The 24,180-nt window shown below is 38.0% G+C and overlaps 2 protein-coding genes and 1 long non-coding RNA gene across 5 annotated transcripts; 2 read left to right on the top strand and 1 right to left on the bottom strand.

The window, feature by feature from the left end:
- Nucleotides 1-404: 404 nt before the first annotated feature.
- Nucleotides 405-2,573, bottom strand: mb (myoglobin). Its single transcript, XM_067497553.1, has 4 exons — nucleotides 2,427-2,573; nucleotides 1,557-1,642; nucleotides 1,037-1,256; nucleotides 405-922 (listed from the first exon to the last, which is right to left on the bottom strand). The coding sequence occupies exons 2-4, from the start codon at nucleotides 1,637-1,639 to the stop codon at nucleotides 788-790; spliced, it is 438 nt and encodes a 145-aa protein (XP_067353654.1). The 5' UTR covers nucleotides 1,640-1,642; nucleotides 2,427-2,573; the 3' UTR covers nucleotides 405-787.
- A 4,161-nt stretch (nucleotides 2,574-6,734) lies between these two features.
- Nucleotides 6,735-12,388, top strand: serhl (serine hydrolase like). 3 transcript variants are annotated; one of them, XM_067497288.1, is made up of 12 exons: nucleotides 6,735-6,938; nucleotides 7,197-7,340; nucleotides 7,559-7,672; nucleotides 9,043-9,084; nucleotides 9,171-9,190; nucleotides 9,267-9,341; nucleotides 9,893-10,002; nucleotides 10,112-10,191; nucleotides 10,279-10,313; nucleotides 10,428-10,504; nucleotides 10,597-10,684; nucleotides 11,863-12,388. In XM_067497288.1, exons 1-12 carry the CDS (start codon nucleotides 6,881-6,883, stop codon nucleotides 11,989-11,991), a joined length of 972 nt encoding a protein of 323 aa, XP_067353389.1. In that variant the 5' UTR covers nucleotides 6,735-6,880; the 3' UTR covers nucleotides 11,992-12,388. The 3 variants fall into 3 exon arrangements, with proteins under 3 accessions (XP_067353389.1, XP_067353390.1, XP_067353391.1); XM_067497289.1 differs by having other exon boundaries at nucleotides 6,738-6,938; nucleotides 7,090-7,340; XM_067497290.1 differs by having other exon boundaries at nucleotides 6,738-6,953; nucleotides 7,090-7,340.
- A 5,002-nt stretch (nucleotides 12,389-17,390) lies between these two features.
- Nucleotides 17,391-21,866, top strand: LOC137123496 (uncharacterized). The gene is made up of 6 exons (XR_010913853.1): nucleotides 17,391-17,909; nucleotides 18,141-19,593; nucleotides 19,688-19,722; nucleotides 19,832-19,915; nucleotides 20,024-20,111; nucleotides 20,378-21,866. It is a non-coding gene; the product is annotated as an uncharacterized lncRNA (long non-coding RNA).
- The last annotated feature ends 2,314 nt before the right edge of the window (nucleotides 21,867-24,180 follow it).

Raw genomic sequence — 24,180 nt, 5'->3', positions numbered from 1 at the left:
AGGGACTTAGTACCAGCTGCTCTGTTTGGTCACGTCTACATGGATCAGGTGACTAAGAATGGAAATAGAGTCAGTTTAAAGAGGCACAGATAATAGGGTCTCGCAGCATGAGGTCATGTTGCTCTGGCAAAATGTTCAAGTGGAGTTTTTCTACATAAGTGTGTATATGTGTATTTTGTTCATGGGAGTGTGTTGTTGCACATTTGTGCTCAGGCATTTAATGTGAGGAGATTTAGTGTTGATGTTAAATCCTATCTGGGTTGTCTGACTCCAACAGTGTTTCAGGCACGAGCAGCCTTTTGCGTAACTGATTTACAACTCCAGTCCTTTAGCACAGAGGACACAGGAGGTCAGTGATTTAAAAAGGGAAATTGAAAGGAATAAAGCACCCGATGACCAAAAAGTAATGAGAAGAGTAGAGCAACAAAGTTTTATTGGTTTGTGATAGGTGTTTACAGATGTAGAAGTTATCACCTGTTAGTCAGACATTATGAACAAAATCAATCAATCTGATTTAACTGAAATGAAAAGCATGCTTACTGTGGAAAACCTATGTAACATAGCACAATTTAGTAGTGCAGCCTTGCAAAAAAAGACACCTTTATATTGGTTATATTCCTCAACTCTATGGCAATTTGGAACTGTAATTTTCATTCACGTACTAGATTTCTTTATTAAAGTATGCATGTAGAGGATGAAACCTTTTTATTTTCAAAACAAAAGACCTCATGTGGAAAATCTCATCAGTCAAAGTCATCTGACCCTGGTGTGACTTGAAATTTAATCTTCAGCAATTGAGCTCTTTGTAATTGGCCTCAAGGTCAGCAATGACAATGGCCATCACGTTCCTCAGGGCCTGCTGCCCACTCGCATCCAGCCCGGCTTTCTCCGCCATGATTTCAACAATGACCTCGGAAATCAGCTGAAGACAAATTCAGAGAAAACTGCTTTAAAGTCGAAAAGAGGATTCTAGGAGTAAGGATCAAATGATGACATACATATTATAAAGCATTTCCTTAAAGCACATCGGCCTCACCTTGAAGTTATTGACGGGGATCTTGTGCTTGGTGGCGTGGCTGATAGCCAGAGGTTTGATGATTGAAGCGTGGTTACCTCTAGCCTTCAGCAGTTCACCAAGTTTATTCAGCACCGTGGCACCGTGGGCAGCAATAGCTGCGTTAGTAGCAAAATCAGCCTGAGGGATGTTCACAAACTTGGGGAACAGCTTCTGGGTTTCTGGGTGCTTTGTGAATAAACTGTGAAGTACAGGAAATGGAAGATTTCAAATGTAGCTCCTATCAAGGTCGTAACTACTACTGAGGATACTGGGGCCATCTTCTCTATACTTTTATGGGAATTTGGGCATTTTGAACACTCTATATGTTAGACATTACAAATTAACAATTCCAATAAAATTACATTCTGAAACTCTTCTGAAACCCGTTCCAAACTTTCAATGTCACCGGAAGTGAGGTCTCAGTATTTTTAACACTTGGCTGTGGCCGTGCAAAACTCTATGACCTTTAGGAAAGATTTATCTTAACAGAGCCACTGACCGGGTCAGAACCAAGCTCCCATAGCGGGAGGGATCCCCCTCCACTGGACCCCAGCACTTCAAAACCAGGTCAAAGTCAGCCATGATCTGGAACGACAAAGAAAAACAAAAACAGAGCAATGATTTGAAAAATAGAAAAATGATACTGAGAGTGACATGAAGAAAACCAGACAGATGAAAAGAAATACAGTAACCAGGAAAAATAAACAAAGTTTCCTAATAGCATGAAGTTTATGTGAGTCACACAAACACTGTTATCCTTTGTTCTGGCATCACTTTTCCCCTGTTTGATTTGGTGGCGAGAAGCCAAAAACCACTTCATTCAAGGGTAATTTAGCACAAGAAAGAGGTGGATACATTACCTCAACTATCTTCACTGAGTCAGTAACATGACTCCAGTTTAATGCTGCATAATTTACATGAACTAAAATTTGGATTCACTGGGTTTGTTGCTCTTTAAGCTGACAAAAAAAGACACTAAATAGATGTTTGTTTTTTTAGAGAAAAACTTTTCTCCTCAAGGAAAATTATTTGCACTTTAATTTAACTCTTAAATATATGTCATAGTAGCTAATATGGTGTTTCATTCAGTTATGGTTAGAATGCTTGATTAGCTTTAATTTTATGAGAAAAAAACTGAACTTTTTTTGGCATCTTATCAAGGCATAATTTCAAGCCTACTTACAATAAACTATGTCGTATTATTTTGAATCCTAGGTAAAAACTATTGCAGCAGTCAGCTTTTATCAAATTATTACCTTTTTTTTTTTCGCATTTTTTTGAACACACATAGTTTTATTCTCAGTCATTCAATTAATAAATGAGAATTCTTCCACGAATGATTTATGAAATTACTAAATAAAAGACTTACCTGCAGTGTAGAAAAATGTCCCGTGTGATTACAACAAATTCTTCTTGGCCTGACTCCTGCCCCCCAAAGAAGCTGACCTTTTATACTCCCTCCCTCTGTTCTGTCACCATATTATTCCAGCCCTCCCAGTCGTCTACCTCTCCCACTGCACGTCTCCTAACATGCTCTCAACACCTCTAATCTGGAAAACTTTGATTTCAAGCAGACGTCGCTTCTGATATGTTTATGACATGTCTTGCAGCATAACTTTTATTTTCTGTTTTATCTTGCACCCCCTTTATGCTCTGCTTAATCTCATTTAGATGAAAGAGAATCATATTTTACCAAAACGTTAAGCAAACATGTGTGTGTTTATGAGTGCTTGTGGAGACATTTCAGTTCAATACCACCATCATTATGAGGACATTTTGGCCTGTCCAGTTAGAGTTAATGTTTAATGTTGATATTCTTAGATATGTAGCTGTGATGTTAAGGTTAATGTAGGAGCAAGTGCATAATATTATGTGTCTGGAGGCATTTATGAGAAACTTAGAAAATGGAATAAATCACATAGATCCCTTGATTATTTTTACATCTTCCCAAAAAGATATAGTTAGTTTGAACTGTTGCTTGTGTTCTGCAATTTTTGTTCTACTTGTATTATAAATGCATTATTCAAGTATTTTAAGTAGTGACCCATGACATACAGAGTGAGTTTATAGAAGCGAGTAAAAACCAGCATTTCATGGCTCAACTGTGCAGGCTGTTCTGTGCACCTACAGCTGAAATAGACACAGTCTGATGAAGCTTTGCAGTGCTGCACTATGAAGGTCATTAATTTCAGTTGTTTTTGAAACTGTTTCAAAGAGCTTATGTAGGTATCACCTTTCTGGTTTGGTTTGGGACTGTAGTTTGTGGTGCTGCTGTATTGTTTTGTGTTATAAGAGATTCGGACAGGTGTTTCCATAATAGTGGGTTAATTTTAGCTAGATGTTCTAACAAACTACCACAGTCTCTGTGCAGATTAGAAGTAGATGTGACTGCAGTCTTAACAAATAATGAAACTCTTAACAAAAATGTCTTAACTTCAGACTTTTTCTAATTGCATTGTCCACAGATACAATCCAGATGCTAAAACCAGTCTGATTACCAGTCTCTGTCATACACCTCCACTGTTAAAAATACATCAGCCAGACACAATACTTTTTCCAAATATATTTAACAAATTAGTTAGTTGCCCCACATGCTCCAAAATGGCAGTTCTTTGTACCATGGCTGGTCAACTGTGCATAAGGGAGAGCTCTGGTGGAGCTGTGCTGATTGACATTAGTGTGGACAATATTTATGATTGCGACCTGTTTATTTGGAATGAAGAAACCCATTGCCCAGTAGAGTGTTATGTCTGCCTGATGTGTTTTTGATTGTTTTTTGGACAACAATGAAGGATTACAGCATGGACGGACAAGCTAATCCAGGCTGCAGGAGGACAATTGATCAAACATGAATAGAGTAGATTCAGTGTTGGTATTAAAATCTGTTTTGTGATTATGGACAACTTGTATAAATGAGTGGAAATGACTGGAATTATACTCTGAAGAAACCAAATCTTAAAGCTGTTTTACATCCCTTAATCTTTTTAAATAGGATGGTCAAACATTAGAACCACTGCTTAACATAATGACTTCACCACCCACTATGACCTAATAATAAACAAAATAAAGAATTATGACCTTTCTGACAGTTTCAACTCAAACTTAAAAACTGTGAAATTGCAATTCATGACAGATCTGTTGAATTAGATTGCATAAGATTGGACAGGTATACATAATGTTGTGGCTGATTAGTGTAAGTAGACCTCATGTTTGGCTTGAGTTACTAAATGGAAAGATAAAGGTGATTATTAGATTGTCAGTAGTTAGGTGTCATAATTGCTTCTCCACCCAGGCCTCAGGAGATGTCAAACATCAAACATAACTGAGATGAAATTAATTTGAACACAATGTGACATTAATAAAACCACTTGATTAAACATAATAATAAGCTTTAACCCACTTATGCATCTGCTTAAAGATAAAGCCAAATTCCTAAACTTATTGAGTGAGCTCTTTCAAAAAAACTGTGAAGTTGGAGTTACAGCCATCACACCAAAGAGACATTTCTCGTCTAACCCTGTTTATCTTTTTTATGTAAGAATTTGAAGCACAAAGAGGTAATGTTGTCTATACATTTCACAAAAAGCAAGTAGGTAAAAAACAAAATCTGTCTGAATCAGAACTTGTTTTTTCTTTGTTCCTCTCCCATTAATCAACAGATTTATATGGGTGTGCACCTTTAAGCGGTGATTTAGTCTTTTGTGGACATACATGAATAGGCTCACTTGGGTAATTGTGGGATAGCTGAGGAGCTGGGACATTGTGGGAGCGACAGAATTTAAGGTCTGTGAACCTAGTTATTGTAGTACTCTGATGAACAATGTATAGTGGTGAAGCTCTATTGTATAACTGAAACAAAATATTGCTACACTGAAACTTTATGAAAAAGACAAGGATGAAATTCTTTAGAATATGCTCATGTAAGGTTTTCACAAGCTTTAAAATTTCACAATATTTCCGAGAATCAGTGTATTCAAACTTTACATTAGTTCTATATAAATATAAATTACTTTGACACATTTATATACATGAAAATAAATAAAGATGAAACATTTTCACATCCTTGTTTAGATGTGAGCTAGCATTCTTCACATTACACTTCACACCTTATAGTTTACAGTATTTAATTATAATACTGCAGTGCATAATACTGCAATACTAACTCCCAGCAATACCCTCCTTGCTATGTGTCAAACTGTCCTTAGGCAAGACCGTGAACGTTAAGTTGCTCCCTTTGATTCAGCGGCTGTCATTGGTGTGTGTGTGTGTGTGTTTGAATGGGTGAGTGAGAAGCAGCACTGTGAAGCGCTTTGGATAAACGCGCTTTATAGCTGTATGAAATATGCTACAACCAGTGTTCCCTCTAAACTGCGCGCGCCCGCAATTCCGCACTGCTGACACGGTCTCCGCGCACAGAAAATCTGCACGGCGCACAAAAAAAATAAAAAATAAACAAACTAACAAAAATATATAGAAAAACCAGCCTGATTTGAAAATAAAATAAACAGGTAAGGATTTATTCTGTGCCATTATGCAATGTGATCCAGGGAGTGACTGGCCGCTCCAGCCAACGATGCGATTCACATCAGCTAATCAACGTCATTGACAGGCTGTGACAACGTCCTAGCAAAGCGGTGTGAAGACACGCTAATGATGCTAAGTGCTGCTTATGTTGACCCTTATTAATAATGGCAAAACGAACGGGAAGTTATTTACAATTTGCATTCAAGGATACTGATCATTAAATACTGTCACAAGTTTATGAGTAGTAGAAATAATAATCGTGTCATTATGTGCTGTATTTTGCAGACAAAGAGTTACAGGACTCTCCCAGACCACAGTAGGACAATGTCACCCACTGACTCATACTCATAATACAAGTCAGAGCTTTATAATAAAAATGTGAATTGTGTTTTCAAAATTGGAGTTTATGGTTGGCTTGGCTTGGTTGGCAGTTCATTTTTTGCCATAGTTGAAATTAAATATTTATACTTCGAATAGTGTTAACATACTACACAGGTCATGAGCAATATTTTTGTCATTTTCATTGTAAGTGGGCTAAAGCACTTAATTAAAAGTATTCTAATGGAACTGTTAATGATGTAATTTAATTATTTTAATAAACCATGTAACTTGGATGGATGCGATGCTGGCGTGAGCACAGTCAGATGTTTCTCACAGTGGTCTAAGGGAGAATGCTTTTTGTGTGTTTGTCTGTTTGTGTGTTTGCTCAGACACATGAAATATTAGAGGGAACAACTCACTTGCCTAAAACAGTGAAATGTTGTCGCAGTATGAAATGTTGTTGCAGCATTTCTAATCTAAAACTAAATAATAATACTATTAATAAAAAAACAACATCATGGGTAACTTTACTTGCACAGTCACTTCTACTTTTACTTAGATTTTGTCTACTTCAAAAACATTTTACTAAGAAATACATTATGGCAACCTTTCAAATGTGTGCAATAAAATACAGTGCTTTAGTTTTATTCGTGCTTCGTGGTATTGCAGTTTCACTTAAATACAGCAGTACCTGTCTTACACCTATTAAACACTTTACAGCACGCTGTGCCCTCTGTCGGACACCACCACAATATCACAATGGGTGAAAGGTAAGTCCCTCCCCCTCTAAACGCTGATTGGTCCACCCTGTAACGTCCACATTTAGCTGTCCAATAGCATCTTCGTCTCATATCACATGGTTTTGAAACAACCGGAAGATTGCAGGTCTGACAGGTCTAAGAAAATTATTATATATAAGTTTGTATTTACATTTGTAGTTATAAATAGGGCAACTGTTTAGCAGAAGGGTTTTCCAGGATGATGCGGGCTTTGAAAGGCGCTAGATCTTTTGCATCTAGTACAGTAAAACAAGCCGGTAGGTGAACTAAAGGTATTTGTCTGTCGGTATGCAGAAATATGATTTTTTTCCCTCTTACCAGCTGATTTAAAGCTTGACAGTCGTTTAACAGTAAACAAGAAGACGAACAAAATTGCTTGTTTTGTCTGACACAATCCATATCCCAAAGATACCTGAGATGAACAGCCAATCTAAAACCTGCATGCACCAGATGAGGCAACAGGACCAGAGAAGGTAGACCACAGATGAGGCTACAGCATTTTGTTTTGTGTCCAGTTTCAGAGCTCTCTGTTCCAGTCCCCTGGGGAGAGATCAGAGGTAAAGTCTGGGGTCCTGATCATGGCCGTCCTGTGCTCTGTGTGCACGGCTGGGCTGATAACTGTGGATCATTCAACACCCTCATTCCCCTACTGCCTAAAGGTAATTCATGTTTAGACTTAGTACAATACACAACACTGCTCTCAGGACCATTTTGTTGTAAAGTATCCTCATTTCATGGCTGGGTTTTGGGGTGGTGGGACGGTCCTGCTGTGTTCATAGATGTACCATCCAGCTACTTTGATTTGCGTCACAAGGTGTTGTTGGTGTTATGTAGGAGATTTGAAGACTAAATCCATGTCTATCTCTCTTTTTCTTAGAGTACAAGTATGTGGCGGTGGACCTGGCAGGTCACGGATGGTCATCGCATCGTCCTCCTGGAGTTTCCTACCAGTTTCCCTCATATGTGATGGATGTTCTCAGAGTAGTTGACGGTGTGTGAGTTTGGGAAGTTGCCAGACATGTCAGTCCGTGTTTTGTGATGCTAGATCTTTTGATCTCTCCACGGATGTACATGGATTTACTTTTAAAAGTTTGGGCAAGTAAAATATTTTAATGAATGTGTTACCAGAAAATCTTCTTCCTTTACTTTCGACTGTTCCCTTTCAGGGGTCACCATATCGAATCATTTGCCTCCATCTAACCCTGTCCTCTGCACGCTCTTCTTTCACACCAACTAACTTCATGTCCTCTCTCACTACATCCATAATCTAAACTAATCTAAACTACATCCCAAATTGGTCTTCCTCTAGACCTCCTGCCTGGCAGCTCCAACCTCAACATCCTTCTACCGATATATTCACAATCCTGTCCATCCTCGTCACTCCCAAAGAGAATCTCAACATCTTAAGCTCTGCTACCTCCAGCTCTGCCTCCTGTCTTTTCTTCAGTGCCACTGTCTCTAAGCCGAAGAACATCTCTGGTCTCACCACCTTCTTGAACACCTTTCCTTTCTTTCTCGCTGATACTATTTTATCACACAACACAGCTGACACTTTTCTCCACCTATTCCCACCTGCCTGCACTTGCTTCTTCACCTCTTTTCCACACTCTCTGTTGCTCTGAACTGTAGACTCTAAGTACTTAAAGTCCTGCACCTTCTTCACCTCTGGTCCCTGTAACCTCACCGTTCCCCCTGGGTTCCTCTCATTCACACACATGTATTCTGTCTTGCTGCAACTAAGCTTATTTCCTCTGATTTCCAGAGCAGACCTCTATCTCTCTAGATTTTCCTCCACCTGCTCCCTGCTCTCAATACAAATCACAATATCATCTGCAAACATCATAGTCCATGGAGATTCCTGTCTAACTTCATCTGTCAGTCTGTCCATCACTAGAGCAAACAAGAAGGGGCTCAGAGCTGATCCTTGATGCAGACCCACCTCCACCTTGAACTCTTCTGTCACACCTACAGCACACCTCACCACGGTCTTACAGCTCTCATACGTGTCCTGCACCACTCTAACATACTTCTCTGCCACTCCCGACTTCCTCATACAATACCACAGCTCCTCTCTCGGCACCCTGTCATACGCTTTCTCTAAATCTACGGAGACACAATGCAACTCCCTATGACCTTATCTGTACTTCTCCATCAGCATCCTCAAAGCAAATACTGCATCTGTTTTACTAATTTGTTACCACAAAATATATATCAGTATCTAAAAAAACTTGAGATGTGTGATATTGATTTTAACTATAATGCCCATCATGGGACTTATAGCGTATCAGTTATTTTGTCTGTGAACTAAAAACTGTCTCTGTGCTGAACCTGGTTGATGATCTGTGAAATTACCTCCCACAGCTCTGCAGTGGAGTAAATTCTCCATCATAGGCCACAGCATGGGTGAGTGCAGCTATGTCGCACAATTAAAGCAATTAAAATACTTGTCTTATGTTATGTTTATGTGCCAACCTTATTTTTTATTGTAGGTGGTAATGTTGCTGGACTGGTGAGTGACATTATTATAACAGTATTCATATAGTATTAGTACTTCTCTCATCTTCATTGTACTGTTTTTGACCCAGTTCAGTGCTTTGTATCCTGAGATGATCGATGCACTTGTGCTTCTGGATTCCAGTGGATTTTTACCTACAGATGAGGTATTCCAACAACTTTTAGACCCCAAATTTCAGTCACTACAGGGCTGAAATTTTCTGGTTAGTTATGGGTGAATAATGCACTTTGATGTCGTGATAAGTTTATGTGCAATGTTAATAATGAAGAAAATGTATTTACACAGGGGGTCTCAATCTGTAAGATGGTTTCATAAACACTCCCATGTACAGAAGCTATAACAGGATGGCTACTTTCTCATGTGCAACACAAAAGCTGCCATTTTTTCTACAAGACACTTGGTTGTATAGATAAAAAAAAAAAACTCACTGGAGCTTTTCTTTTTATGACTAAACAATGTCTGACTTCTGGATTAAAAGTAAATATAAAAAAAATATCTCTGTTTGTTTTTTTAAAAGAATAAAAACAAATACATTTAGTGACCACTGTAATTGAGTCTGACACAGTTCTGTCCTTTGTGTTAGTGATCAGTGATCATATTTTTGCTTAACACTTCTCCATATTATTTCACAAACAGCTGTGCTCTGTCATTCACTCGTCAGTAGCTTGGACTTATTGAAGTGTGCTTTTATTGTAGAAAGAAATACCTCAAGTAATGAGGCAAGGGTTTGATGAGATGCTGGAGTTTGAAAAAAAGACAGAAGAGGACAAGAAAAGAGTTTACACTTACGAGAAGGCATTTGAGCGGTAAGGCGCCTTCTTATTTATGCTGTTTTAAAAAACGAATCCTGAAAATCTTTACTTCCAAGAACTTTTGTTTGTTCACCTCTAAACAACTGTTTCATTACTTTTTCAGGTTAATGGTTGCAAACCCATCTCTTTCTGAACAGTCTGTGCACATTCTTTTAGAGCGAGGTCTGGTTCAAGTTGAAGGAGGTACCCATCTGTTTTTATATTTGTCATGGGTGCTCCTCTCAAAAAAAGACGAGTTCTCTCTAAATTAACTGTGTTTTTCTCTTGCAGGGGTTGAGTTCTGCCGAGACTTTCGAATTAATCTGGTAGGCCACTGCTGAACTGTAGCAGCTCATCACTTTTCCTTTTTTTATTTCTCCCACAGGTGCTGAAATGCAGCAGCTCATCAAATATATCTATGATGTATTTTATGTTTTCAGAAAAGCATATCACGCATCACCTTGGAGCAGAGTCTGGAGATGCAGTCGAGGATCAAAGCTTCTGTTCTAGTCGTTCTGTAAGATATTCCCCCAACTAATTCTGGATTTCTTTGTCACATGTCTGTACATTTTGCCTAACTAAACATAAATATATTTTCCGGCTTTTCAGAGCGAACAATGGCTTTGAAAAAATATTTCTTGAACCATTTCAAAAGAAAGTTGTCCAAGCACTTATCCAGGCCTTTATGGACAGAAATGTAAGTGTGTATTTACTCTATTAGTTTAAAGTAGGTATGCTTGCAATTTCATGTTTACTTTTTATCTACTAAGCCTGTGTGTAATTGCACACAGTAGACAGACACACAGACAGACAGCTGTTCAAATGCAAAAGCAGCATTGTATTCAGAGCTCAGTGTCTCAGAAGCAGCAGAAATTTTTATAACTGTTAACCTCACCACTGACCTACATAGGGCTGCTGATTAGAGAAAGAAGAGAGGATGTGCATCAAGAAAGCACCTTCAGTGATGGTCATAGAGATATAATATTTTATACAACTCAAAAGAAACTTGGAATAAAAGATTCATGATTTTTGAAAGTGCTGTAATCAATATTTCTATAATAGCAATGTGTCAAATGACAATTTCAAAAGAATGTATGAACTTGCACCAAATTGTTACCTGAATCTGCAGCTCTCCTCAGGTTTACATAGCTTTATAATTAGTATTAACTCATTGTTTAGCTGTCAGGCCCAAAACTTTACTGAGCTAATCGTTTCTTGCAGCTCGTACCATCTGTTTTGGTTGTTTTCTGAAAAAAGCTTTGAAAGCTAAAAGTGAGCTGAGCGTCAAACACATTTACATGTGGCAGACACAGTTAGTAGCTAGAGGATTATTTAGTAAATAAAGACATAGATATTTTCCTGAGGAAAATATCTGTCTCCTTTTGGCTTCTCCCGTAAGTTCAGGGGTCAGGGGATTTGGAACAATTTTTTCCGTCGAATGCCCTTCTTGATGCAACCCTCCCCTAATTTCAGTGCGGTGTTCACATTCACAAATCTTTATTTCAAGTCTTTTTATTTAAACAATATTAATCATGGATGTCATTGCATCTTTGGACAATTTACAATTAGTGCTCTAATATATGATATTTGATGTCCTCTCAAGTAAGACAGAAAAGGAGCAGGTTGAAGCCAAAGCTTATTTATAAACTTAGTAATAGCCTACATATATTAAGTCATTATGTTGAGACTAAGTTAGCATTTCACTAAACTCAAAAGTCATATTACTTGTAATTTCTGTACTTTGTACTTCATCACATTGTTTTTAAACATCTTCTTAAACCCAATGAGTTTTCCTCCCTCCAAATAGCCAAAATGTACTTATCATATGTTCAAATGTTGTTAATTGCTCACAGTCTGTCTCTTTCTTTCTTATAGCACTTGGTGGTAACTGTTTCAGGTAATCACCACGTCCATCTGAACAATCCTGAAGTTGTCGCTCCAGTGGTGTCAGACTTTCTGCGAACCAAACAAAAACAAACGGATAAACAGACCTCTAAGTTGTAGGAAAGCAGCAATTTTGCCTGAACACTCTGTCATGCAGAATATATGTTACATTACTATTATGAACAATTTACACTGACCTTGGTGATTTAACCTTAGTCTAACATCTGTCACAGCCTCAACTAGCTGCCTTATTTGAACAGTTTTAACATACCGAATTTTATGGTTGTTGATTTCAGTAACAGTGGCATTGTTTCCCTCCAAACTGCTTTTTTTTTACTCCTGAGAGGCAAAAAGAAACATAATCAAGAGGGTTGTCTTTTGGGTACAGTTAGTATTTTTGCTTACGTAATAATATATAAATCATTAGGTTCTATTAAGAATTTGCACTTTTGTATCAGCTAGTTTTATGTGCAGTTTTATGTGTATATAATCAGTAAAATGATTCTTCTGTAACACATCACTGCTTTGAAACCTCTCATTATCATTATCAATATGAACACGAGTAAAAATTATACTTGCCAACATGTTTAGCTAAAATTGGTAAAAGATGCAAAATGTTAAATGTACCATGAAGCTTTGATTTTTTTCATCCTACACGAGAAAATGCTGTTATTAGAATAATTGTATTAGGAAAATAACAAATTAAACAATTGGGCTCTTTTTAATTTTTACCACTAGTTGTATGAAGCTAACATTTTAGGTGAGGAAAGGCCATGTGTATATATGAAACAAAGTAACAGTATTTGTTTTGACAAAATAATCATGGTGCACTTAAAATTTAGTTTTTTCAGCATCACTTCTGTTTATCATTAGATGGACTTTGCTTTAATCGCATGTTAACAGCTGGTACCTGTGTAAGAAGAGATGTTAGATCTGTCTCAGCCATGTAGAGAATCCTTGTCAAGGTCCTGACTGAAGTTGCCTCTGAACACTGCTTTAAAATTGTCAAAGTGGTGATGTGCTTGACTGGAATCTCAGTACTTTTGGAATTTATGCTTCATAAACTTGTTGGACAAGTAGAAACTATTAGCTGACAATAGGCCAGCTGGTCCAGCTGATGGTGCACAAATATAAAGGAGCAAAAAATAGTTGAGTAAAATACAAGACTCTCAAACACTGCACTATAGTAATTGTTTAATTGCCACAACTGACAAGCAGCCTATGAGTATTTGTATTGTATTGTGAGCAGATCTCTCCATGTGGCCTTTTTGACCTGTCAGTACATTAGGCCAAAGGCTAGTAAAATACAAACTAGCCACTACATGTTTTTATATAACCACATGTGAAGAAAAGGATCACCAGTCCCATAGTACAATAGGCAGCTTGAAAGACCCCCAAGCAAAGGCCCAATGATTCCTGTCAGCTGCAGTCACCTGAGAGCACAGAATCAGTTTAGGTTTTGTAGACTGATGACGTGCTAATGAACTTTAGCATGAGGTGCTAAAACTTTACGGAGAATTAGACATTGTGCAACATTGAGTACAATGGTTAAAGAAGGTCAGAATGTCAGACTGTGTGCAAGTTTGAATTATCTTCTATCAGGAGGAGAGCTACAGTAATGGGAATCACTGCTGGCACTGGTTTACTGTTAAGTATAATTAAGGACTTTCATTGAGACTTTTTAGCTTGAGGTGTCTGTACAGGAAACTGCAAATCATCAAGCCATGTGCATTATAAACTATTAAATATAGTGTGCAACTGTAAAAAGTTTTTTTAAGCTTTTGTTAAGTTCTGTTGTGTCTCTGAACTCCTTGTCTGTGATCCGCAGACTTAATGTCAGAGCTCTTTGTCCCTGTCAGGATTTGTGGCCAACTTGCAGCTTATGCTATTTACCTGATTTGATTTCATTAAGAGATAAATCTACTTTAAAATAAGTAGAAGAAGGAATGATAGCATAACTGTTTTGGTCAGATATTAGTGTTTGGACTGCAGACTGAAGGCTGTCTTAGCTCTCTCTCCCAGTCCCCTGGGGAGAGATCAGAGGTAAAGTCTGGGGTCCTGATCACGGTGGTCCTGTGCTGTGTCTGCACAGCTGTGCTAAAAACTGTTGGACGTTCAACACCCTCATTCCATTGCTGCTTAAAGGTAAATTATTACAGAGCAGATGCTTGGGTACTTGGATACTTCCATCTTACTTCAACTTCAGTAAATGGTTAATGTAACCTGAAGACCTTTACTTCTGCGCTCTGAATTGACGTCATAAACAAAATACCTTAAAATAAATGATGTAAACCTGCTCATTCTCTTGCACATTCATGCACATAAACATTTATTTGTGATGGAATTCAGCAACGGTTGCATGTAAGATCAAATCTAAAATATTGGTATGATGCCTGTGTGTACATTTATATTGCTTTATTGTAAGGGCCCCAACTTGCTTCTATGAGCTGCTGATGGTGTTGATGATTAATCAGCAGTCAAACTACAATAAATAATCTTTAGTGTTTTTATTTTGTTTTTGTTTTTTTGTGTTTGATTTTTTTGGTGGAAACATGATACAAAATGTAGCCCAAACCATTTTACCTGCCCATTTAAATAAAAGTAGCCCAGCTGGTTCCCTGTCTGGCCACACTAGGAACAGATTGTAGATCCCTGTCAATATTTGTATTCAGTGTGCACATACAGTTCCACATTAATAAGTAATAAATTTTTGGACACTAAATAATAATCTGTGTTAACGTGGTTTTAAGTGTTTATACGAACTGACATTTTACCAGTGATCTGAACCCAATTACACCCCTGTTTCCAGGTAACTATTATTAAAATAACAATAATAATAATAATAATTGAGTGGGGTTTGTATTTATTACATCTTTCCTTCCTTCAGATTGCAAAAATGTGGCAGTGGACTTTGCAGGTCACAGCTGCTCATCCTATTGTCCTCCTGGAGCTTTCTACTCTTTCCTTGCATATGCAGCAGAATTATGCAGAGTTGCTTATCGTGTGAGCTCAAGTAGTTGAAAAACAACTGTCAGCCAAAAATCAGTGTCTTGGCTTCAACTGATTTTGTGTGATCAGACAATGAATTTGCCTGAATAATCAAGTGTGAAATGCTCCCCCACAGCTCTGCAGCTGAAGGAATTCTCCATCATTGGCCGCAATATGAGTGAGAGCACCATCTGACCAGAAATTATGTTAATTTGCGTTGTTTATTTTCCCTTGTTACAAAATTGCTTATAATCCAAATCACTTTTTGTCTCCTTTGTATTTACAGATGCTGAAAGTGCAACGTATCCTGAGAGGGTTAATGCTCTCGTTCTACTGGATGCTTATGGACTTCTACCAACTGACTCGGTGTTGTAACAGTTTTTACCCCAAACTAACAGTCAAGTCAAGCTTTGCTTATATTGTCCCCTGAGAGAGAAACAGTTTTGTGTTAAGGACATGGTCAGATTAAAACTTTAGTGGCCTGTTGAGCAGTAGATTGTTAAAAATGTCCCCACATTCCCTGACATATTTTCAGCTGCAGAGGAACATATAACAGACCTGATTCCTCTAAACACCAAATGCCCTCTAAGGAGCCAAGATTTTATAAGCACTGAAGCCTGGAGTCTAAAATTTCTTACTGCACCTGCTCCATTAGATTTGTCTTGCTAAGTAGTTTTCTGTTGATTGATTAACACTCTAAAAACCTCCAGGTTGCTATGGCTCCAAAATTTACAGAAAGAAACAGAGGTTGACTTCCATGTCTTCAGTGGTAGCTACAGCTCCGGTTTAATTTCAGCTCATTTATCACGTATTTGAATTATACCCGATTTTTCTCCATTCTCTATTTTTCTTCTCTGTTGAAATATGTCTTTTTAAATAGACCTACTGTACTTCCTATTTGTGACAGGCATTTTGACTTTTTCCTGTTTTTCTTTTTCTTTATTGCAGCAGGAAAAATTATCCAGAGTGATCAGACTGGTGATGGAGGAGACGCTTCAGTTTGAAAAAACATAGAGAAGAAGAAAGGAGTTTACACTTATGAGAAGGCTTTTTTGAGGTATCACACTACTCCAGTCGTATTTTGTTTTAAAAGGACTATTAGACTCCTAGCAGCTTGGTCAGTGGACTGTTGGGTAAACATTTTATTTCTGTCAGGTTGTTGGCTGCAAACCCAGCTCTGTCTAATCAGCCTGTGCACATCCTTTTGGAACGAGGTCTAGTTCAAGTTGAAGGAGGTTTCTTTTTATTTCTTCTTTTCCTCTCAGTGAGCGATAGTCTCATTTTGCTTCCTATCATCTGCTGGCAGCTGAATTTGTTTGTCTTCAGTAGGATTTATGTTCTCCAGAGACGTTATTTATTTTGTAAGTCTTTTTTTAACCTCCTTAACCATCTACCACATTCACTGCCTCCTCTCTTATTTTCTACACCGTCTCCAGAACTCACAGGACAGAGATGTGAGTAGTTAGCTGCATTTATACAACCAGTAGTCATTCATTTATATCTCAAGTTAAAATCGCCTCTGTGGTTCTGTCTGTGTCAGCACACAGAGGTGACAGTGCCAGGTAATCATCGCATCCTTCTGAATCATCCTGAAGTTGTTGCTCCGTTTTTTGTCTGACTTCCTGCAATCTAAATTGTTGTCACATTTGGCCAAACACGAACACAAGTCATAAACAAGCACAGGCACATCTATTACATTACCAACAGTGTTAAAGGTCCATAATGGGCCAGCATCGCTTTATCAGTAAGACATGAGCTCGTAAATGAGCCGCCAAGATAGCGTATAATATAATCCAAAATAGGTGAATGACAGACATGGTCATAAACAGTACAGGCTCTAAGTAGGGGGAGAAAGCTAGAAAAAGGTATTTTTGTATGTTTGTTGTTGGTTATCTAAGTTTCTTTCTTTTTTTTCTTTTTTTTGATGCATCCTTTTAACGACATCCACAAGTGCAGCATGGGTTAACAACTGCAGAAACACTGTTTTCCAAACAATAATATTCAAGAATGTTTAAATGATGACTTCTGGTTATCTCTGCATTGAGGTGCTCAGGATCCATTTAGTTTTGATGCTCCAAACAACATTCACACTCATTTATAATAAGCTTGTATCATGTGACAGATAGGACATAGGTATTGTTAATCTTCTCTAACATTTGGCATAACGCAGAATATGTGTATTTTTTACAATGTTAACAGCAGAAGAATGTTTTTGGACTCAGTGATGAGGAAATCAACTACGTCACCATTTAACATTCACAGCCATTCTAGCTGTTTTCCCATTTTTACACCTTCATTATATGTTCAGATAATAAACTGCTAATAAGCTGCTCATAATTACTGTGCATAAAGGTTGTTGTTCCTCTTATTTAACTCACTTCGTGTTTACAAAAATGTTGATTTTGGATTCATTAACTTGATCAATTCAGAGTGGGGCAGTTCAGTTAGTAAGGCAGTCGTCAAAGGACCACAGGGTCAGTGGTTCGATCCCCCCCCCCCCCGTGCTCTGACAGAAAAATACGCAGGTTTTTATGTTTGCTAATATGTAAAAATGAATACATTATTATTTCAGAACATTCATGCTGAAAACGTGTTATATTCATAAGAAAACTTGGAGCGTTGGAGCCATATAATACAAATAGTGATCTCCATCTGTCACTAATGTTAGATTTTTGGCCCTTGATGAAGTCTGCCTGACTGGGCTTACTGAGGGAACAGAAGCACATTGAAGTAGCTCTACATCTTTTGGCTTGTCCAAAGCTAAAACCCGCCTCTGCAGTGTTTGATGATTACCCATAACTGCAGCCCCACAGTCTCAACATGCAATAAAATGCCTGGGGTAGACCAAAGATCAGAGGTTCCTCTCTTTTTCATTCCTTAAATGGACACTTCCACATTTGTTTCAAGTTTATTAACTCAACTGTGTAGTCAGTTCGCAGCTTATTTTCAGCGTTTCTTTAGATTCACATGGGTTTTTTTTGTCAGTGACATAAAATTACGGTCAACAGACGCTGAAATGTCCTATACAGTGAAACAAGCAGGTAGTAAATGTAGGTGTAACATTTTACCACTTTAATGATTCAAATTGTTTAATCGGTGGGTTGTTTGTTAAGACTCAACACTAAGATGTTAGAGGTTTGAATTTGAGCTACAGAGTGAGGTTGTCATAGGACATATGTCCCTTTCACAATAACTGAAAATCATTTGTTGCATTTGAACTGGATTGAATTGCTATGATTGTCGGCTGCAGAATAATTATGATCTTTATGTTTGAACTGCAGTGTGGCCAGTTGCCGAGCTCTCTGATCCAGTCCCGTCGGGAGAGATCAGAGGTAAAGTCTGGGGTCCTGATCATGGCCGTCCTGTGCTGTGCCTGTACGGCTGGGCTGATAACTGTGGAACATTCAACACTCTCATTCCTCTGCTGCCCAATGGTAAATAGGTTTAGACTAGGAGACTCTTTACACACCATGGTGATATACCAGATGTTAAAGTTGTATTTGCAACAACACATCCCCCTCCCTGACCATGCTCCTTCACCCACGACCCTGAATCCACATGCTACACACTGATTTGGATTAGTTATTTAGGATTTAGTATGGAGAAGTGACCTAATCAAGTGGAGTCAAAGCAGACTGTGTGCACACTGTTAGGTGATTTTAGTGAACTGTTGCACAATAAAAACTTTGAGTTCTGATCTTTACTGAGGAGTTAATTTTATCTCTTCATCTCAGACTGGCACGTTCTAAATGACTTATATTGTAAATGAAAACATATTGTAAATTTCCTGTGGGTTTGTGTGCTAATGTTTGTTTACTCCTTTATAGGTGGTATCGTTGCTACAGTGGTAACTTAGACTTATCACATCAGGTTTTCACTGTTTTCACACAAAACACAGAGAATATGTTGCTCTATTTTAATGCTAGTTGTCACAGTTTAGGGTCCATGTTATGTTTTCCACAGTTTAGTGCACTCTATCCAGAGATGGTTGATGTTGTCATACTGATGGATGTTTTAGGATTTACACCTACAGACCTGGTACCTGAACAATTTTATTACTATCTGCATTATGTGGAGGTTTTAAAGAAACAATGATCTAATAATTCTCTATTTTGTTGCAGAAAGAAATATGCAATGTAATGAGGATAGGGATGGATAACATGCTTCAGTTCGAACAAAAGACAGAACAAAACAAAAGAGTTTACACTTATGAGAAGGCAGTTGAGAGGTATTATGCCATTACACTTTATGGCCAGTTCAAATGAGCTAATTCATTATTCATGTTGAAGTGAGCTTAAAGAGAAAACTCAATGGAGCAGTAAGAACAGAAATGTGATTATGTGCAGGAGACCGAGAAACAGTTTACAGTGTTTTTGTTGCTGACGTTGAATAAAATAAAATAAATTATTTAACATGATTTTTGGAAACTTGTTTCTCTGACCAGTGGGGAGGATGTCATATTCCTTAAAGTGAAAAAAGAATAAAATGATTTCTCTGGTTCTGCTGCATCAGCTTAATTTATTTTAAATTATGACTCCCCCAAAGGTTATAGAAATGCGATGCTTGTTTAACCTTATACAGTTAGTCAAACCACACTGAAGTATTAGACCTCTAGCAGCTTTGTCTGTACTGGCAGAGTATTTTCTTTTTTCAGGCTGCTGGCTGCAAATCCCACTCTCTCCCATCAGTCTGTGCACATCCTGTTGGAGCGAGGACTAGTTCAAGTTGAAGGAGGTTTGTCTTTATCTCTTCTTCTCCTCTCAGTGACGAATAATCTCACTTTGCTTCCTGTCATCTGCTGACAGCTGAATGTGTTTCTCCCCAGCAGGATTTGTGCTCTCCAAAGACCTCAGAATTAATTTTGTAAGTCACTTTTCAACCTCCCAAACTCTCCACTGTAACCCTGTTTCTATCAACAGATGTTAAGTGTTCAGTCTGTACAGAACATGTATATTTTGTTTTATGTTTTCAGACAAACATAGTGCGAGACTCCTTGGAGCACAGTCTAGAGATGCTATCGAACATTCAAGCCTCGGTTCTACAAAGTAGTTATTCTGTAAGACACTGACCCTTATACTGAAACTGATGTAACTTACATTTCTCCCACACTCATTTATGTGTCACAATCTATAAATAAATAAATAATCATTCAATCTCTTTCTAGAGCAGACCAAGGCTTTGGTTCAAATTTCTTAAAATCAAACCAACAGAAGCTTCTCTCTCCACTTCTACAAAGCTATCACGGCAGAAATGTGAGTTTGAATCTTAATCTAAACATCATTATACCGATTTAACCATGGTAGAAGAGGGGCGGGTTAATCATCAGGCATAAATCACACATGTATTGAGAAGTGACCAAACTGTATTTGTTGCTTTGGTGTGTGTAACACTTGTCCAATGTATGTGTACATGGAAATACAGTGTAGCGTCTAAAGAATGTACATAGATCTACAGAAAAATAAAGAAATGTGCAAAATGAACTACATAGATTTTTAATGTTTTCAACTCTCTCCCTTAGCACACAGTGGTGACTGTGCCAGGTGATCACCACGTCTATCTCAACAATCCTGAAGTCATTGCTCCATTTGTTTCTGACTTCCTGCAGAGCAGCACAGACATAACACATACACACACACACACACACACTTTGTGAATTTTCTTCTTCTGATCATGACTCAGAGCTGTAATTATCATAATATTGTGCTTTTTTTCTCCCTCAATATTTGTTAATTCTTGGCTACTACTGTGTTTTTATAAATCCCCTGAGTGACTTAAAATAATCATTAAACCTCCACTGAACACCTTATCACATTAATGAATTACTGCTGATTGAAATTTACCCTACTGATTATTATTTGTGCTCATTTCACGAATACATTTTACATTATCCTGACTCTGCATGTGTTTGTGATATCTCCTGCTTTTCTTTGTAAAGGTTATTTGGTCTTGATAAAAATTTGTGGACTGTGAAAATACCAGGGAATGTAAATATGTAAATGTAAATATAAATTAGACTTTGAAATAAATCTTTAACCATTTTATTATATCACTGACAAATCTAATACTGTGGGCTTATTTGTTTTATAACTTTATTACAATATTGTCAATAAACCAAACTAATGACGTATCATAACTAGATATATGTATATGCATAATGCATAGTCTCAAAACTAAATAAGCTCCTGCATTGCAGAAGTGATGTCTTTAACTTATGGAGTACAGAGTATTACAGAGCCAGTGTAATGTCAGGGTTACCTTTTTCATTCATCACGGTTCTTTATTTGAAGCAGATTTATTTAACTCAGCTCTTTCTCATTAATCCACTGCCTGTGCAGACTGAGCAAAAAATTAAGAGTCATTAAGAGAGATGACATTCTCTGACAAGTTTTCATTAAGTAGGCCAACCTCTCTGTATTCAGCTTTTTTCTTGGAAACTGCAGGACAAAAAAATAAATAAAATCAAGGGAGTGAATCCATAAAACATTACAGTTGCCATCAGTCAGAGTGGATATGAGAAGAGATGCTTACAGAAAAATGGCCCCCTCTCTACTTCACTGTCACATAAACTACTGTTTGTGATGGTCTCGGTGTTAAATGGAGTGGAATTGATTTTACACAGCCAGCAGCAAGGCAGCAAGCATCCACAGACATCTGAAGGGCTTGCCCCCACCGCTCCCTCCTCCATCTCACTCCCCCTAGCCCTAAGAAAAAATGATTATAGTTATGTAAGTTTCCCTCCTACTCCCTCCATCCTCTCAGCCATCAGCAGGGGTGTTGCCATGGCAACCCCCACCCCTCCTTTGAACGTCAGAGCCAGGAGGATGAAGCCGCATGCAGCTTCTGTCTCTTGTGCCTCTCAGAGAGCACCTGCGATTTTTGCCGCCTCACGTTCAACAGTAGGAGCAGCAGCGCTGGAAATAATCGAATGATTGTTTTGACTCTCAGGTGCTCTGCATCACAAACCATCACAAGTGCAGAGACCAACTGATTCAGCAGCACCTAGACAGGTAAGCATGATGCCTTTATTTACTACCATGAACTATTTTTAGAATGCAGCACCTGTGAGTGTATGTGTCTGCAAATTTTGATACATGTTTCTGAGTCCGATAGACTGCCTGCTTGTCACTGATTGTGTAATCGCTAAATTCAGGATCAGGACGGCTTTCTAATGATACTGCTGTTTGTCATGCATGCCACTCTGCAGAAAGGAGTCTTCGCAGGGATTACTCTTAAATAACTCTACTCATCCAGTCTTCCTTAAATTCTCTCCTCTCCTTTCCTTCCTCCATTGTGTCTTATCTCCCTGTCTCCTCATCCATTTTCTGTCCTTGCATCCTCCCTTCCCATGCCTTTGCTCTAATAGCAGTTATGTCGTGGTTGTTCCTGGACTGGTTTGTCCCCCTCTACCTGCTGGTGTCGGTTTTGGTGCTGGCAGGCTTTGGAGCTTGCCTGTACTTCCTAGAGCCCGGGCTGCAGGATGCCCACAAGTGGAGCAACAAAACAGTCCGGCATCACCCTCTGGTCACCAGTGTAAACTGCAGAGATGACGATAGCAATGCCCTGATATGATCAAGGGAGCGAGGTGGTGGGGCATCTGGACAGGGGGGCTGCCAGGGCACCGGAGGGATGTGAGCCAACACCTTAAAGATGGAGAAAGAAAAAGGAGGCAGAAGAAGAATGATGGGGGGAAAGAGCCCTATCTTGTCATTCCAACCTTTCCCTGATCTCTGTAGAATTCTGCTGTAGAGATCAGGGGAAAGTGAAGATTTTTAAAGCCAAACGCACAAGGAGTAGAAGACTACATGCAGAAGGTGATGCCGTGAGGACAAGTTGCCCTTAAGAAATGAATTTGAAACCTGTAAATTTCATCTTATACTTGTGCCAACTTTTACATACGTTTTGTAATTTGACAATCATTTTGAATTTATCATGAAGTTTCTTACATTGTGCATTTAATTGGTAAAGTGAACGACATACGTGCAATGACTTGTTGCCAGCAGGGAGGGTTTTTATTCTCTCTTTGGTGATGGCAGCTGCTGAGAAGCATGTGGATTGTTAGTGCCACTGTGCCAAAATGGTGTAGTAGTAACTTTACTAAAATAATCTATACTCTTGGACCAAGATTACAGAAAAACAGTACTTGTTAATGCTCAAAGTGTATAGTTTTTGTTTTCATTGTTTTTACTTGACAGCATGACGAGGAAACTGTTGGTGTGTAAAAAAAAATCCTTTTTTGATGATTATGTGCTTCCTTTGTTCAAATAAAACTGTTTAATCCTCACATCTCTGTATTCACTTGGTATGTTATGAAGGTAATAGTATCAAAGTAAAATACCAGTTGGGATTTATCTGCACCAGTGATGGTAGTACATTTATTGAAGTGCTGTACAATTTTGAGGTACCTATACTATTCAGTATGAGATTTGGCATTAACCATGTGATCAACTGATTACAAAATCCACGTTTACTTTTTGTGTTTGTGTTACGTGTTAGGTGTTAGCAGTTTCATTTCAGAGAGATATGCCTTCTAAAACATCCAAACACATATTTTCAATCAAATAAATGTTCTGGGATTAAAGTAAAATTGTCTGACAATTTACAAAAAGCTGTATTTTTCTAAAGCAGATCTTTGAATTGTTTTTGTTTTTTTATGTCTTCGTGCATGAATCACATCTGACCTGCTGTGATAACACTTAATCATTAAAATATTGTTTTGCTTGTGGCTAAAAAACCTGGAGGAGTCCTGAGGCCAGATGCATAAACCTCTGTGTAGATTCACTAAAACTGTGTGTACTAACAAAGACTGAAATACACATTCCCTTCACCATGTTTGAGAAAACATGTCATAGTGAAACTGAGCACACGTGTCATATCCAATCCCACAATTTCTCATTGATGGAAGTAGAAAAATCAGTCGGTGAAAAGAAAAAAGATTGAGGAAACAGCTACCACTTATTTCTCACATGTAACTGTAAACCACCGTAGTTTAATATCAGTGGTTCCAAAGCAACAATATCATCATTATTAAAGGTCTGAAAAATGATCAATAATCTGCCTATAGTATTCAGATTGAAAAAGACTCAACAGTTTAGGATAAAATTCAAAGACAGAATGATGAGGAAACACCGGCAGTAAATAAAAAGATGGAAAATTCATTGAGTTCATAACTCAAAAAGGAGTTTAACATTATGCCTTTAAATTTTCATTTGATTGAAATGTGTAGATTTCTAAATAATATGACAAACAGCAACATTGACAAAACTTATATACTGTTTGAATACAGGATTATGTCTCTCATCTTGTGTTTAAACTCCTTCTTAT

The sequence above is a fragment of the Channa argus genome, chromosome 3 (assembly GCF_033026475.1).
Source record: "Channa argus isolate prfri chromosome 3, Channa argus male v1.0, whole genome shotgun sequence".
NCBI lineage: Eukaryota > Metazoa > Chordata > Actinopteri > Anabantiformes > Channidae > Channa > Channa argus.
Note: the sequence above shows the minus strand (reverse complement) of the source record. Positions and strands in the feature narration are given on the sequence as shown.